Raw genomic sequence first — 15,528 nt, 5'->3', positions numbered from 1 at the left:
ACAACACATTGCTGTATTTAATTTGAGGCCAAGCAAAGCAATTCAGAGGCGAGAGGGAAAGCAGACTGAGTAAGTCAGCTGGGAGAGGAGTTTGAACCAGACCACTTGAGTTGAACCAGCCAGCCCAGAGTTCAGTAAGAATAAGGGGCTGGAGAGATGGCACATGCATTCATGGGCACCTTACACGTGCACCTAATTCCAAAAATACTTTTACAGTCTTTTTAAAGAAAAAAGGGGGCAGGGGGAGTGAAATAACTCAGCAAATAGAAGCAATTACCTCACAAGCCTGATGACCTGAGTTTGATTCTTTGACTATATATCAAAATGGAAATGGAAATAGAAAGAACTAACTCTACAAAGTTGTCTTCCAGGCTCCATACATCATATCATATCTCACTCCCCCTCATTCACTCACTCATGTCATAATAAACTTAAAAAAAGAAAAAAGAAATCGAAGAGGTGAAAAAATGGCGTAGTGGTTAAAAGCACTTGATGTCCTTGCGAACGGCCTTAATCTGGTTCCCAGCAAAGCACATGGTAGGCTCACAAACATCCATATCTCCCATCCAGGTGATCTAATGCCCTTTTTGACCTCCGTGAAGACCAGGAATAACCTGGTTCACATACGGACATGTGAGCAAAACACTCATACAAATAATCTTAAAAAAAGAAAGGAAAAATAAGTCTTTCAAAAAATATTGGAGGTCATAAAAAGGTAAAAGAAATGTCCCAGAAAAAAAAAAATGAACCTAAGGAGACATGAGAAATAAATGCAACACGTGGATTTTGAATTTGCAGGCATGGCTGAGTTAAAAGTGGAATATGGAAAATAAATTAAAGAACTTATTAATGTTAAATCTACTGAACTGCAGACTGTACTGTCTTACAGAAGAATGCTTTTGTTCTTATGAATTGAATATTGGGGTATCTGAGGCAATAACTTTGACACATACAACTCAGTCTCAAATAAGAAAGCTATGTGCACATATGCACACATTTCTGTTGAGTGCATGTGATGAGACTAGTGACACGTTAACAATACAAAAATGGTAGACGTGCCTAAACAGCCTCAGTACTGCTATCATACCCTTACTTTTCCTAAGTCGCTCCTTCCCAGTTCATCATCCAGTGGCTGCATTGTTAAAGAAAAGGACAACCATTCCTCCAGCAATCACTACAGTCAACAGCTAATCAAGAAGGGGTAAATGAGTATTATTCCTTTTGTTTGTTTATTTTTTAAAGATTTATTTTTATGTATAGGAGTGCTCTAGCTGCATGTACACATTCATGCCAGTAGAGGGCACCAGATCTCATTACAGATGGTTGTGAGCCACCATGTGGTTGCTGGGAACTGAACTCAGGACCTCTGGAACAGCAACCAGTGCTCTGAACCTCTGAACCATCTCTCCAGTCCAGAAGTATTATTCTTGTTCGTAGATTTGAAATTAGTTCCAAAGAAAATATTATAAAAATTCAAAGACGTCAAGGCATGGTGTTCCATGCCTATAAGCTCAGTACGCAGAAGCTTGAAGCAAGAGGATTACCATAAGTCAAGACCAGCCTCATCTACCCAGAAAATTCCAAGCCAGGGTAAGCTACCATGTCAGCCTCCTTCTCAGAAAATAAACAAAAGTCATAGGAAAAATCTAAAGTCTAGAACACACATATATATTATGTATACAATGTTCTGCCTCATGTGTGCCTGCGTGCTAGAAGTGGGCACCAGATCTCATTCTAGAAGGTTGTGAGCCACCACATGGTTGCTGGGTACTGAACTCAGGACTTCTGGAAGAGCAGCCAATGCTCTTTTAACTCCTGAGCCACCTCTCCAGGGCCCAGGAGTTCATTTTCTATAACACGAATCTGAGCTTAAAACAAACATGGAAGCCTGGGAGATAGTTCGGTGGGTAAACTGCTCCTCGCCATTCAAGGATGAGGATCTAAGTTCAGATTCCTCACAATTACATAAAAGACCTAGATTTAGTGGTGCTATGATTCCCGGCCAGCCAGCCTTGCCAAATCAGCAAGCTCATTCAGTAACAGATACTATCTCAATAAATAAAACTGTAGAATAACAGTGATAACTGCAGAATAACAGTATGTACTCTCATACATGCACACGTATGTATACATGCATACACCATATAATTACATAAAATTAGTATATATTTGTTTTGGAGACACTGTAGCTCTGGATGGCCTGAAACTCACTGTGTAGACCAAGCTGGCCTTGAATTCAGAGACCTACCTGTGCCTGCTGCTTGAATGCTAGACCTACACCACCACACTTGGTATAATTAACTTTTTTTTTTTTTAAGTAGAAGAGCTACCTGCAGCAGCACTTATCTTCCTGTTGAGTATATTAATCTAAGAGGTTTTTTAAAAAAGATAAAACTTAACAACTAATCTTACTCATTTTGCTTTAAACTCAAAGGTGACAGAATTCCATGCTAAAAGAAGGCCCAAATTTGAAGCCAAGACAAACTGTTAACACTAAAATAGCAGACACTCATAAAAATACTTTAAACTTAAGACAGACTTCCCAGGACTGCATTTTAACACTTTCTCTCCCGCCCCATCTCCTTCCTCATCTCCCTTCCTTTTGTGTCAGGTAGCCCAGGGCTGGCCTTGAACTTCCAAAGTAGCCTTTACCACCCTATGTACAATCAATCATGCCTAGTTTATTATTCTAAGAGGTTTATAAATAGCAGAAAACAGAAACTTACAGTTCATCTCGTTGTCTCTGGGACAGCACCATTTTGGCTGTAATGTCAAGCTTATTTGATATAGTGGTATGTCCCTCCAGAAAAATCAAGTTTTGAGATCCCTGGATTTGAATTAAATATGCCACTAAGTGGCTTCCACAGAGAGAAAAATGATTCTTTTTCAAGTGAATCCAATCAGTAACCAGGAAACAGTCAACAAGTAAGGTTCATTCCACCTAAAGAGAAAGAAAACAATAGAATTATTTCCCTCATTTAAAATTTGTACTTTTTCTAAACTATTAATTGTAGAAAATGCTTGCAATATGATTATGATGCTAATATTCACGTTAAATGACAGTCAACCTACAGTTTAAAGGAAAAATCAGTCACTGTCAAAATAAGTTCCTCTCTCAAAAACCATAAACTGCTATGTGGACCAGACATCCTCCTGCCCTGAGTGTGCTTCCATTTCAGACCCAGAGAGCACCCCCAAACCCAACCACTTATGTAGTTAAAATTACCTTCAACGGTCTAATGACGCAAAATGGTATACTTTTGCTGCTGTTTTTGAGATAGGGTCTAACTAACTAGGTAGGCCTGGCTGCCTAAGACTCTTGGCAATCCTTTTACCTCAGCTTCTAGTGCTAGGTTTACAGGCATGTACAAACAGCATTAATATTAAGTTTAACATATTTACCTGTTTAATTCCAATGATTACTATATAGGTGCTCTAGAAAATTCCAACTGTGCTTAAAGGTAAACTTTTTGTTTTATTTTATTTTTGGAGTCAGTGAGTCACCATATGGCCCTGGTGGGACTCCACCAATAGCAGTCCTCCCCTAGAGGATGGAGCAGAAAACCAGTTTTACAATCTAGGCTAGGGTCACTGGGTGTGGTGACACGTGGCTGTGATTCCAGCATTCAAAGAGGCAAAGGCGGAGGGAGCTCTGCAAGTTTGAGGCCAGCCTGGTCTACAAAGCAAGTCCAGGACAGCCGAGACTACACAGAGAAACCCTGTCTCAAAAAAAAAAAAAAGAAAAGAAAAGAAAAGAAAAGAAAAGAAAACAATTCAGTCTAGGGTCAGGAAGAGTCACAGACATCTTTTTCAGAAAAGTCACTTAAGAGTGAATGGACATAAAGGAAATATGCACTAATGAGATGGACAGCTCAGTGGTAAAGGCTCTTAGCTATCAAGCCTAGCAACCTAAATCCCTGGAAGCCACACAGTGGAAGGGAATCAATTTCTGCAAGTTTTCTGATCTCCAGAGGTAAGTACACACACAAGCACCCAATCAATAACTTTAACTAAAATATAAGATTAGATCTGGAGTTAAACTGCTTACCTAACTTAGACAAGGCTCTGGATTCAATGGGAGACAGGAAGAGAAGCGGGAAAGGGAAGAATGTATAGCAAGTGTATGTGCTCAAGTGACAGGGCATATGAGGAAGTATGCCAGTCTATTTGAGTGACAATGTGAATATGGAGGGTTTAAAAGACAGTGTACATTAGGTACAGTGTGCATCTATTTGAGTAAATATATATAAGTGAGCATGGAGTGCCTATGTGTGTGCATCTGGAAGAAAGTATGGGCGGGGCAGAGAAATGGTTCAGTGGTTAAAGCACTGTCTGCTCTTCCAAAAGGACCCAGGGTTCGATTCCCAGGACCCACATGGCAGCTCACAGCTCTCTTTCCAAGGGATCTGACACCTTCACACTAATGCATGTAAAATAAAAATTAAATAAATTCTTTAAAAGAAAAAATATGGGCATTGTAGAACTAACTACAACTAAGGCTGAGAAAAAGCAACTGAAGTAAAAATAAAGGTATATCACAGAAACCAAAGAAGCATTTTTGAGAAGAGGCAATTGATAGTATCCAAAGTTACTAAATATGAAACAATAGGTCGGCTGCATTCAGCACAGTTCACTGATAACCTTGATGAGAATGGTTTTGGTGGAATGTTAGAAAATGGCTTAACATGCAACAGTATTAATTATTAAACAACAACAACAACAACAACAAAACTTTTTTTTGAAACAGTAGGTATCCCAAGCCTTTAATCCCAGCACTTGGGAGGTAGGGGCAGGTGGATCTCTGTGAGTTCTAGACCAGCCTATTCTACAAAGCAAGTCAGGACAGCCAGGGCTCTTACACAGAGAAACTCTGTCTGGGAGTGGGGTAGAGGCAGGGGTTGGAGGGAGAAACAGTAGGTATCATGTTACAGCCTAGGCTGGCATGGAATTCAAGACATTCCTCCTGCCTCAGCCTACCAGGTACTGGATTACAGGACTGAATCACCAAGTCTGGCTAGAAAACAATATTTAAATGGAAAAGAAAGAGTAGAGATGAGGGCTGGAGAGATAGCTCAGAAGTTAAAGAACACTTGCTGTTCTTCCAAAGGTCTTGAGTTCAATCCCCAGCAACCACATGGTGGCTCACATCTACAGTAAGATCTGGTGTGCAGGAAGAATATTATATAACTAATAAATAAATCTTAAAAAAAAAAAAGGAGTGCAGATGATACCATAACTTTCATAGGTAAATATAAGCATTTGTTTTACTCTGCCAGATGAGATGCTTAAAATGTTAATGGAAAAGACACAAAAGAAATAAGAAAATTATAAAGGTTGTTTTTTTGTTTTTCCAAGACAGAAAGATTTCTCTGAGTAGTCCTGGCTATCCTAGAACTCGCTCTGTAGACCAGGCTGGCCTCACAGAGGTGTGTATGCTTCTGGGGCCCCAGTGCTGAGATTAAGGGAGTGCACTACCACAGCCTGGCTAGTTATAAAGAATTCTGATACCATTTATAAGCAAAATGCTCCCAGTTTTAACTGTAGATACTATAAACAAGCTCTATTACAATAACAAATAGGACGTACAACTATACCTATTATGCTAGCATTTTATATAGGTGTACACACTGAAATATTATTTCCATAAAATCAATCTAATCAAGTCTCTGAGTAATTATCAATTTGTAGTAAGTAGAGGAAAGAGGACATGTGAGAGCACATGGGGCCACAGAAAACAAATTATTGAGTTTCTTTAAGGAAAGAAACAGAAAAAGAACCTATGTGGATTCAAAGACAAGTAGCTGTGTATCGCAGTTCGAACCTCCAATCATAGTATTCAAGAAATTAAGAAAAGAATATCTTCATTAAGCTGGGTGTAGTGGTGCAGGCCTTAATCCCAGCACTCAGGGAGGCAGAGGCAGGCAAATCTCTGTGAGTTTGAGGCCAGCCTGGTCTACAGAGGGAGTCCAGGACAGCCAGGGTTACACAGAAAACCCTGTCCCAAAAAAAAAGACAGACAGAAAAAAGAGGCATTGACCAACTGCAATTTATGAACCATGTTTAGATCTAAATCCAAACAAACTATAAAACAATGAGCAGACACTTGGAAAAATCTAAATACTGATTAGAAACCTGACTATTAAAGCATTACAAAATTCACTAACTATTCTTAGTTTTGCCTATAGTCAGTTATTTTCCATATAAAGCCTTTTAAAAGTAGAAAGTGGAGCTGGGAATGTGTAGTGAGAGTTTTTGGTTTCTTTTTGTTTTGTTTTGTTTTTGTTTTTCAAGATAGGGTTTCTCTGTGTAGCCATCTGTCCTAGAACTCAATCTGTCCCTTCCCCCACCCTAGGACAGGGTTTCTGTGTAGCCCTGGCTGTCCTGCACTCACTTTGTAGACCAGGCTGGCCTCAAACTCAAAGCAATCTGTCTGCCTCTTCCTCCTGAGTGCTGGGATTAAAGGTGTACACTAGCATACCCAGCCAAGCGTACTCTATTAAATCCACTATTTTTCAAGTTTTTATTATTTTATGTGTATGACTATTTTCCCTAAATGTTTGTATGCATTATCATGTGCTTGTCTGGTGCCAGAGGTCAGAAAAGGGTGTCAGATGCCCTGGGATTGGAGCTAGACAGTTGTAAGCCAACACATGGGTTCTGGGAATCATAGGTTTTATGAATCAAACTTAGGTTCTATGCAGAAGCAAATAGTGCTCTTAACAGCTAAGCCAACTCCCCAGGCCTAAGTCCATTATTTCTTGACTTACTGGAATTCTATGATAGGAAAAAAAAACACCAAATAACATAAAAACTACTATACTAAATTTTACTGTTACACTGTAGCATAACTTTCAAACTGGTAAGTCTATTACTGAAAGCTGTCATGGAAGAACTCATACTTCTAACAGTTTATATAAATAAAGCAGTAATTCTTTAGAAAGCACTACAGAGAAAGTTTAAATGCTATTTATGCTGTTTTCTCAAACTAATTTTGCTGAAGTTAACTATTTAAATCCAAACCAAAACTGTTTATCATAACTACCTAAGGAACTCTGAAAATAGGCTTTATTCTCAAAAATTCAGCAAAAGGCATATAAATTTTAATTTTATTTAATAGATAAAACAATCTATATTACTTTGATGCATAAAGAGCCAGAGTGGCTGGGTGTGGTGGTGCATACCTTTAATCCTAGCACTCAGGTATCAGAGGCAGGTGGCTGAGTTTGAGGCCAGCCTAGTCTACAAAGAGAATTCCGGGGCAGCTGATACACAGAGTAGGTAGATAGGTAAGTAGGAAGGAAGGAAGGAAGGAGAGAGAAAGACAGACAGAAAGGAAAAAAGGAAAAAGGTTACATCCAACCCAGCTCCAAGTAGCTGAACTTTGATGAATCTAACTGCCTGGATTTTAGAATTTGTTTGTTTGAATTTTAAAAGAGAAGAGAATAAAGTGATTTAGTGTATTTCTGCTCTCTGAAAGCATATTAAATTTTGGTCTTGGTTATGTGTAGGATTTAGGGACCATGGCGTGCCTATTTTTACGCTAATGACCATGAGCTTATCTTAGAGGCACAATGAAAACATGTCCGAGCTGCTGCTCTGGAGCGGGGTTGAGACACTACAGCATATAACTACAGTGCAGTGAGACATCTTAAGTGTGCGTATAGACAAAGTACTAGGAAATCAGGAGCCACCCTGCTTAATTTTTTGTATAAAAACATGTAAAAGTGAAGAAAATTCAAGGTCTGCTGTTTATGCTGGCTGCTGAAAATTTTGTTAATACTATTTAAATATTTCTAAGTATTAAACTGGACCTGAATTATCATTATCTGTAGCTTTAAAAAGCATGTCCCTATTGTTGGTATTTTTAAAAACTATCCACAACAGCCAGGGCAACATAGAGAAACCCTGTCTTGAAACAAACAAAACCACTATATTTGTTTACTGTGTTTGTGTATGTACACACCACACCACAGCACATATATGGAGGTTAGAGGACCACTTGCTGAGTCTGTTCTTTCTTTTCATCCTGTAGGTCAAAAGAAATGACGGAAAAAAAGAAAAAAAGAAAAGAAACGACAGTGGGGGTATATTAATTTATAGTGCTAAGGATCAATCGAGGCCTTGTATACACTAGGTGAGCACTCTACACAACTATACCAGTCACATAATATTATCTAACATTGATGATTTCTTTTTCTTCTTGTAATTTTGCTTTTGATCTTTTAATACTGGCTTTCCTTTTGTACTGAAGTAGGAGGTTCATGGGAGTTCTGTGCGAGCACTGGGTACAATAGTGAGATCTTAGATAAATAGGCTGCTTTTGTCTTAAAATGACATACAAAACTATCAGTATAGAAACTAATATATACTTTATATATCGAAAATCTGCTATGACTTTGTAATTGTTAAACCTGGTGCATGAAGTTTCAGACTTATAGATAGAACTACATATTTTTGGAAGTTGCCACAAATAAAAGGTAAAATAACTTATAAACTTCATTCATCCATTCATCTTTTCATTCATTCATTTATTTGGGTTCCTCTGTGTAGCCCTGGCTCTCCTGGAACAGTCTGCTCTGTAGACCAGGCTGGCCTTGAACTCACAGAGACCTGCCTGCTTCTGCCTCCTGAGTGCTGAAATTAAAGGCATGCACCACCCTGTTTGACTCAAACATGATTTTTTTTTTCTTTAACAAATGCAGCTTGACTTTATTGCAGGAAAGCGAGCAGGAAGCCAGCAAAAGGGGGGAGGGGTTCTGTCTGGGCAGAAATTCCATGGCTGAAATTTTGATTTTTATCAAGACAGGGTTTCTCTGTGTAGCTCAGGCTGGCCTTCAATCCACCTGCCTTTGCCTCCCTGAGCGCTGGGATTATAGGCGTGCACCAACACAACCAGCTTTATAAACATGATTTTAAAAAAAAAAAAGGTTGGTTTTGTGCATGTTTGCACAAGAGAAGGGCCTGGTAGTTGATGATGACAAGCCTTGGGCTAAGATAGAAGCAACGGGAATGATTTGAAAAAGCATCGTGGCCAAAGTGCAATTAGATGAAGATGGTCATTTTTGTTTAAAACAGTCTACTACTACCTGCTCTTAGACTTCAAGATGGTCTTTTGCTGTGTATTCATACGTAAGACTGAAGCTGATGTTAGGCATCTATAGCTTTCTACCTTAGAGTTTTAATTAAGGTCCCCCATGGGCCCAGAATTTACCAACTGGCTACACTGGCTGACCAGTGAGCTCCCAGGATGGGCATTCCTCTGCCCCACACCAAGAACTGGGTTTTATGTGGGGATCCAAACTCCAGTTGTCATGCTTATGCCACAAGAAGCCCTTTAGGCACTGAGCTGTGTCCCCAACCCCAAGGATGGTTTCCTCTACAGTATTAGCTAGGTCCTAAATTTAGGCAGATCTCATTTTCTATTAGACAGAAACTCCTCATTATAATTCTAAGTCATTATTACCTGTACTAACATTTGTCTCCATTTGTACAAATAACTTAGAAATAGGGCAGCCAGATGGCTCTACAGGTAAAGGTGCTTACCCTCAAGCCTGGTGATCTGTATTCCATGCATCCCACAGAGTGGAAGGGAAAATCCAACTCCTCAAAATTGTTCTCTGACCTCCATACATGAGCTTTGGCACAGATGCGAGTGCACACACACAAACACAAAATGTAAAGAAGAATTAAGCAATGTTGAGATAGTCTCTACCCTTTAGAAACTTACAAAATAGCTGAAGACATGAGCTAAATGGATTTATTTATTATCTACCTTGCTAGGCTCTATACTGTAACATATATGAAGATTAATAAGATACAATCCACTAAAGGAACACACAACCCAGTTAAAAACTAGAAGGATAAGAATGGGAAAGAGAAGGTAAAAACACTAACAAAACTGTTTTTCTAACTTACCAAGTCAGCATTATAAACTACAATAAAAGATTTAAAAGAGATAGAACTGAGCTGAATGGCTCAGTGGTTAAGAACGCTGTCTGCTCTTCCTAAGGGACCCGGGTTCAACTCCCAGCAGCCACATGGCAACTCACAACTGTCCATAAGCAGTTCCAGGTGGTCTGACAATGCACCATTGACCTCATGCCAATGCAAATAAAATAAAATAAAATAAAATAAATTATTTTTTAATTTATTATTATTAGTTACATTTTATTAATGTATCCCAGCTGCACCCCGCTCCCTTATTAAATTATTTTTTTAAAATAAGATAAAATTGACAATTCTTTGAAGCAGGTTTTGAAAGAAGAAATAATATGAAAAATATTCAAGTACAAATTTTTGAGTAGTTAGGAAATAAAGTATCAATACAAAGGCTAACAGCTTCAAACAGCAATCACCAATAAGAGTTATCTATACTCTAGACTCCTGAGGTTCAGCAGTGACAAAGACATGTCAAAGAAAACAAAACTTATTTCTAAATAAAGGTGAATTGTGGTTGGGAAAGAGGCAAAACAGCATTTATTACTGGTAAAATCCATAACAGTAAAGAAGGGTGCTGTAGAGCACACCTGTGATTGCCAGCACGTGGAGGCTGAGACCAGACTTTGAACTGGGCTATCCAGCAAACAAGTCAACAAAACAAAAAAACCTCCTGCACTTATTTTATTCTGAAAACTGAGTCTTGGTTTTGGGAACTGTATTCTGTCAAAGCAATATACAGGCAGCATAAAGTTTTTCTGAGTCTCTCTGCTAATAACTATACTGAAAACTCTGGAGGCATCCTGCACCAGGCAGGATGGCACAAATATTTAATCAATCCCAGCCCTCCAGGGGCAGAGGTAGTTGGATCTCTGCAAATTCAATGCTATCCTGGTCTAGCATCAAGTTCCAGGACAGTCAGGGCAACACAGTGAGGAAAGAATATTAATTTTAATCGCTTCTGCCTAAAACCTTTCTAGAACCTGGGGAATATGTGGCATTTGCACAGAACTCCATGACTTATACAGTTTTCTGTCTTGTTAATAATCATTCAATCATTCAAATGCACTGTAGGGCAGTCTTTAATAACCTGAACACACACACAAAATGGTATAAATTACAAACTAGTATCTATAGAAAACAATACAAATTTTCTTTGTTTTTATTATTATTAAAACAGAGTCTTGTTGTGTAGACTCTGAACATAGTCTTCCTTATCCTTAGTACTAAGATTAAAGGCATGAACCTCCAAGCCCAGCCTTGTTTACATGGCAATAATGTAATCTTGCTAAAGCTTTCTCTAATTTTTTAGGATGATCTAAAAGGAGACCAAGCAAAGCATATAATTTTAAATATAGCTTAAAACCTTTTTAGCTACATAAGGCCAAAAAAAAATATTTACAAACTTAGTCTAACCTGAAGACAGCCAGCACGCAACCTCTAGCTAAGTACTTGAATAAACTCAAGTTGTTTCCATGGTCAAGGAAATGGGGAAAAAGGAAAAAGTTCAGGGATTTGTGGTCTAAAGTTGATGGTGCTAACAATATTATTTTCTTTATTAAATCCAAATCATGAAAATTATCAAGAGAAGAACATTTTAATTAACCTAAGGATGAACTTGCATGCAAAAATACGCTATTTCATCTGTAAATACCTTACTCATATTCACAGCAGCAATGTAATAAACAGTCTACCTAGAAAATATTCTACTAGATTAAAAAAAAAACAGGGAAGAATATATGGTATAACATTCACATAAAGCCTAAAAATCTACAAAGTATCACTCACATAGTTTATTGATACGCACTTAAGTATAAAAACGTAGGACCAACACTAGTGAGATGGCTCAGAAGATAAAAGGAGCTCATCACCAACCGGAGCCCTAATTCCAGCCTTGGCTATCCTGGCTTTGTACACCAGGCTGGCCCTGAAATCACAGCAATCTGCCTGCATCTGCCACCCAAGTGCTGGGATTAAAGGCCTGTGCGTCTACCACTCAGCACTTCTGTTTTAACTGGAGTAAGCACTTCACTCTTATTTGGGGCCAGCTCTAATGGTACATACTGTAACTCCAGCCTTAGCAGCCTGAGGCAAGAGGACTGCTGTAGTGCAGGAGTTGCACACTAGACTCGACCACAATACAAGATCCTGCCTCACCATACACATGCTGGTGCATGACTTTAATCTCAGCATTCAGGAGGCAGACAGTTCTCTGAGTTCCTGGACAAGCAATGATAGATGCATAGTAAGGACTGTTTCAAGGCACACCTCCAATAAAACCCCAAGATCCTGCTTAAAAAACAAAAAACTATAATAATTACATTAACAACTATATGGTTAAAGTATATAGTAGAGTAATTCTCTTAAAAAAAAAAAAAAAAAAGCCAGGCACACTGGCACGATCCTTTTATCCTAGGAAGGCAGAGGCAAGTGAATCTCTGTGAGTTCGCAATCAGCCTGGTTTACATGCATACCATGGTATTCATACTAATACACACACATACACACACACACACAATATATATATATATATATATATACACAGATACATATGTATAGGTATATGTATATAAACAAGAAGATAAATACATGTAAAAAGAGGGCTGGGAATACATGTAGCTCACCCATAGCGCACTGCCTATATATGTAAAGTTCTAGGTCCAATTCCCCAGTACTGGGGGGTGGGGTCAAGTTATCCAAGAAATACTAATACCAGTCTCATTCTCATCCTCTTTTTCTGTTTATTTCTGATAGGGTCTTCCTAGGTAGTCTAGTCTAATACAGGCATTCCTATGACTGGAACCAGCATATTTTTGATAAAAATAAAATGCATAAATAAAAGATATCCTTTTGGTTGGGAGTGGTGGCTCATGCATTTAATCCCAGCGGAGGCAGGCACATCTCTGTAAGCTTGAGGCTTGATCTACAAACTGAGTCCAAGACAGCCAGGGCTCAGTATAAAGAAACCCTGTCTCGAAAAACATAAAAAAAATAATAATAATAAATAAAAACCCTCAAGAGAGACAACACAGAGTCAGAAGTTCAAAGTAACCCTCCACTAGTTGCAGGTCAGTCTAGGCTACCTGAGACTACCTGTATTTTAATTTTCAAAATTTTAATTTAAAAGCCAGGGGTGGGCAGTGGTGGCATTCGCCTTTATTCCCAGCACTCAGTAAGCAAAGGTAGGCAGGTCTCTATGAATTTGAGGCCAGCCTGGTCTACAGACAGAGTTCCAGGACAACCAAGGATATCCCCGTCACCAAAGTAAGTATTATTAATATTAATAATATATTTTTAAAAATCAGCAACTTCAACCAGACAGGGTGGTGCTTGAGTCAATCAGGAGACTGAGGCAGGACTTCAAGTACAAGGTGTGGGCCAGGCATACTGACATGCACCTTTAGCACCAGTGCTTGGGAAACACAGGGAAGTGGTCACCTGTGAGTTCAAGACCACCCTGGTCTACATAGTGAGGTCTAGGGTCAGCCAGGGCTACAGAGTGAGTCTCTGTCTTTAAAAAAAAGTTGGGGCTGGAGAGATGGCTCAGAGGTTAAGAGTACTGGCTGGTCTTCCAAAGGTCCTGAGTTCAATTCCCAGCAACCACATGGTGGCTCACAACCATCTATAAAGAGATCTGGTGCCCTCTTGCCTGCAGGCACAAAATTGTATAAATAATAAATAAACAAATCCTAACTTTTTTTTTTTTTTTTGGTTTTTCAAGATAGGGTTGCTCTTTGTAGCCCTGGCTATCCTGGACTAACTCTGTAGACCAGAGTTCAAGGCCCTTATGTACCTAATCATATGCTTTTAACACTGAGCTATACTCCCAAAGCCAAATAATTTTAACTTTTGAAAGCACTACAAAAAGTTTCATGTTTGGGGCCCAGCAAGGAGACTCAGCTACTAAAGGCACTTACTATGCAAGCCTAGTGACTTGAGTTGTATCCCCAGAACACACATACAGTGATAGAATCATTCCACACATTTGTTTTCTGCAGTGCACCAAGGGATATGGGCCCACATAATCACTCTTGTACGCAGACACATTTATTATTTGTACATTGTAGACAGTTGAAATGTTTAACAGATGGCTATGTTTCTTGTCTAGTTGATTTGCTTTTTTTTGAAGATGCTGGGAACTGAACCTAGAACCTTGCGCATAACATCCTAGGCAAAGTGCTCTACTATTGTAGCAGTATCTTTTGCCTAGTTATTTCTTCTTTTTTGATTTGTTTTTCAAAACAGGGTTTCTCTGTGTTGGCCTGGCTGTCCTTGAACTCAAGATTGGCCTGCCTCTGCCTCTGCCTCTTGAGTGCTGGGATTAAAGGTGCCATTAAAGGTGCCACCACCGCCCCATTAAAATAATATTTTTAAAGCAATGTTAGTCATTGTCAGACAACCCCTACTCAAATGTAGAAAGCCTTATGCATGCAAAATGTCTACTGCAGGAATAAAGTTAACAAATGCCAAATTAAATAAGACAGACAATAAATGCTACAGTTACCATTTTCAAAATTAAGATGAAAAGGGTAAGGGATGAATTGAAGAAAAGAAAGAAGAGAAACCCAGCCAGGCAAGGTGGCACATCTATAATCTCAGCACTCTGGAAGGTTCTATCTGTGTAGCCCTGTAGACCAGGCTGGCCTTGAACTTACATAGATCTGCCTGAGTCTGCCTCCCAGCTGCTGGGAGTAAAGGTGCACGCCACCATGCCTGGCCACCACCAATTTTTAAAAAGAAAAAGCAACCAAAATAATATTTATAATGACTGTACTCAGTGAGTATAAAACACAAATACCAATTAAAATACCAAATAAAATTAACTCCTGTGCCAATGACAAAAATAGATGTTAAGTTCTACTGAGTATGCCAATCATACCAAACAAGTAGCATCGTCAGAACAATCCAAAAGACCTTAGTGAAGCTAATCATCATATTCAGACATGTTATACAGTATCTTTCTTCTTGAAATACCCATTTTTCTTTGGAGGTTGAAAAATAACGAGAGGTTAAAGGGCAGGCTCAGTTATACAGCAGGCTCAAGACCTAGGCTGTTGGAGATCCCATCTTCAAACAAAGAAAACAAATACACATTTCCCAAAATGGCTTTTACCTCATTCTACAGCTAAGCATCTTCAGAATGTACGCAAACTGGCCTTTCTCTTCAGTTTCTCACTTTAAAAAACTAAGTTCAAGTATCTTTTTTTCTCTTTGGTTTTCAAGACAGGGTTTCTCTGTGTAGCCCTGGCTATCCTGGAATTCACTCTGTAAACCAGGCGGGCTTCAATTCAGAGTTCAACTGCCTCTGCCTCCCCAATGCTGGGATCTAAGGTTATGTGCCATCACCACCTGGATTACTTTTATTTTAAATAGAGAAGCTTGTCAAGTAAAAAAGTAATAACTACATTGCAAGACAAAACAGTGCCAAAGAATTTCCACTTCAAATGATTCTTTCCACCAAAGTACATAAAAACAGGTTACCTGTCATTATAAAGTACTTTCATAACAGAGACTTCTATTAGAAGCAAGTAAAAATACTGTCCAGTTGTCTGTCTCAGTGGTGGAGAACATCCAAGAGAAAAGCCCTGAGTT

The 15,528-nt window shown here is 38.9% G+C and overlaps 1 protein-coding gene across 4 annotated transcripts in view; it reads right to left on the bottom strand.

Moving 5' to 3' along the window:
• Pafah1b1 (platelet activating factor acetylhydrolase 1b regulatory subunit 1) overlaps positions 1-15,528 on the bottom strand; it is a 44,220-nt gene that overhangs the window by 24,083 nt on the left and 4,609 nt on the right. For 2 of the 4 annotated variants that reach the window (XM_021642104.2, XM_021642108.2), the window contains exon 2: positions 2,727-2,941. In XM_021642104.2, the coding sequence (XP_021497779.1) occupies positions 2,727-2,758 (32 nt within the window). In that variant the 5' untranslated portion in view covers positions 2,759-2,941. Of the gene's footprint in view, positions 1-2,726; positions 2,942-3,402; positions 3,545-9,543; positions 9,636-15,528 lie in introns of those variants that run through there. The other 2 variants (XM_021642106.2, XM_021642109.2) reach the window with 2 other exon arrangements.

This window comes from Meriones unguiculatus, chromosome 7, assembly GCF_030254825.1.
Source record: "Meriones unguiculatus strain TT.TT164.6M chromosome 7, Bangor_MerUng_6.1, whole genome shotgun sequence".
NCBI lineage: Eukaryota > Metazoa > Chordata > Mammalia > Rodentia > Muridae > Meriones > Meriones unguiculatus.
The sequence above is the reverse complement of the archived record's forward strand: the minus strand, read 5'-3'. Positions and strand labels throughout refer to the sequence as shown.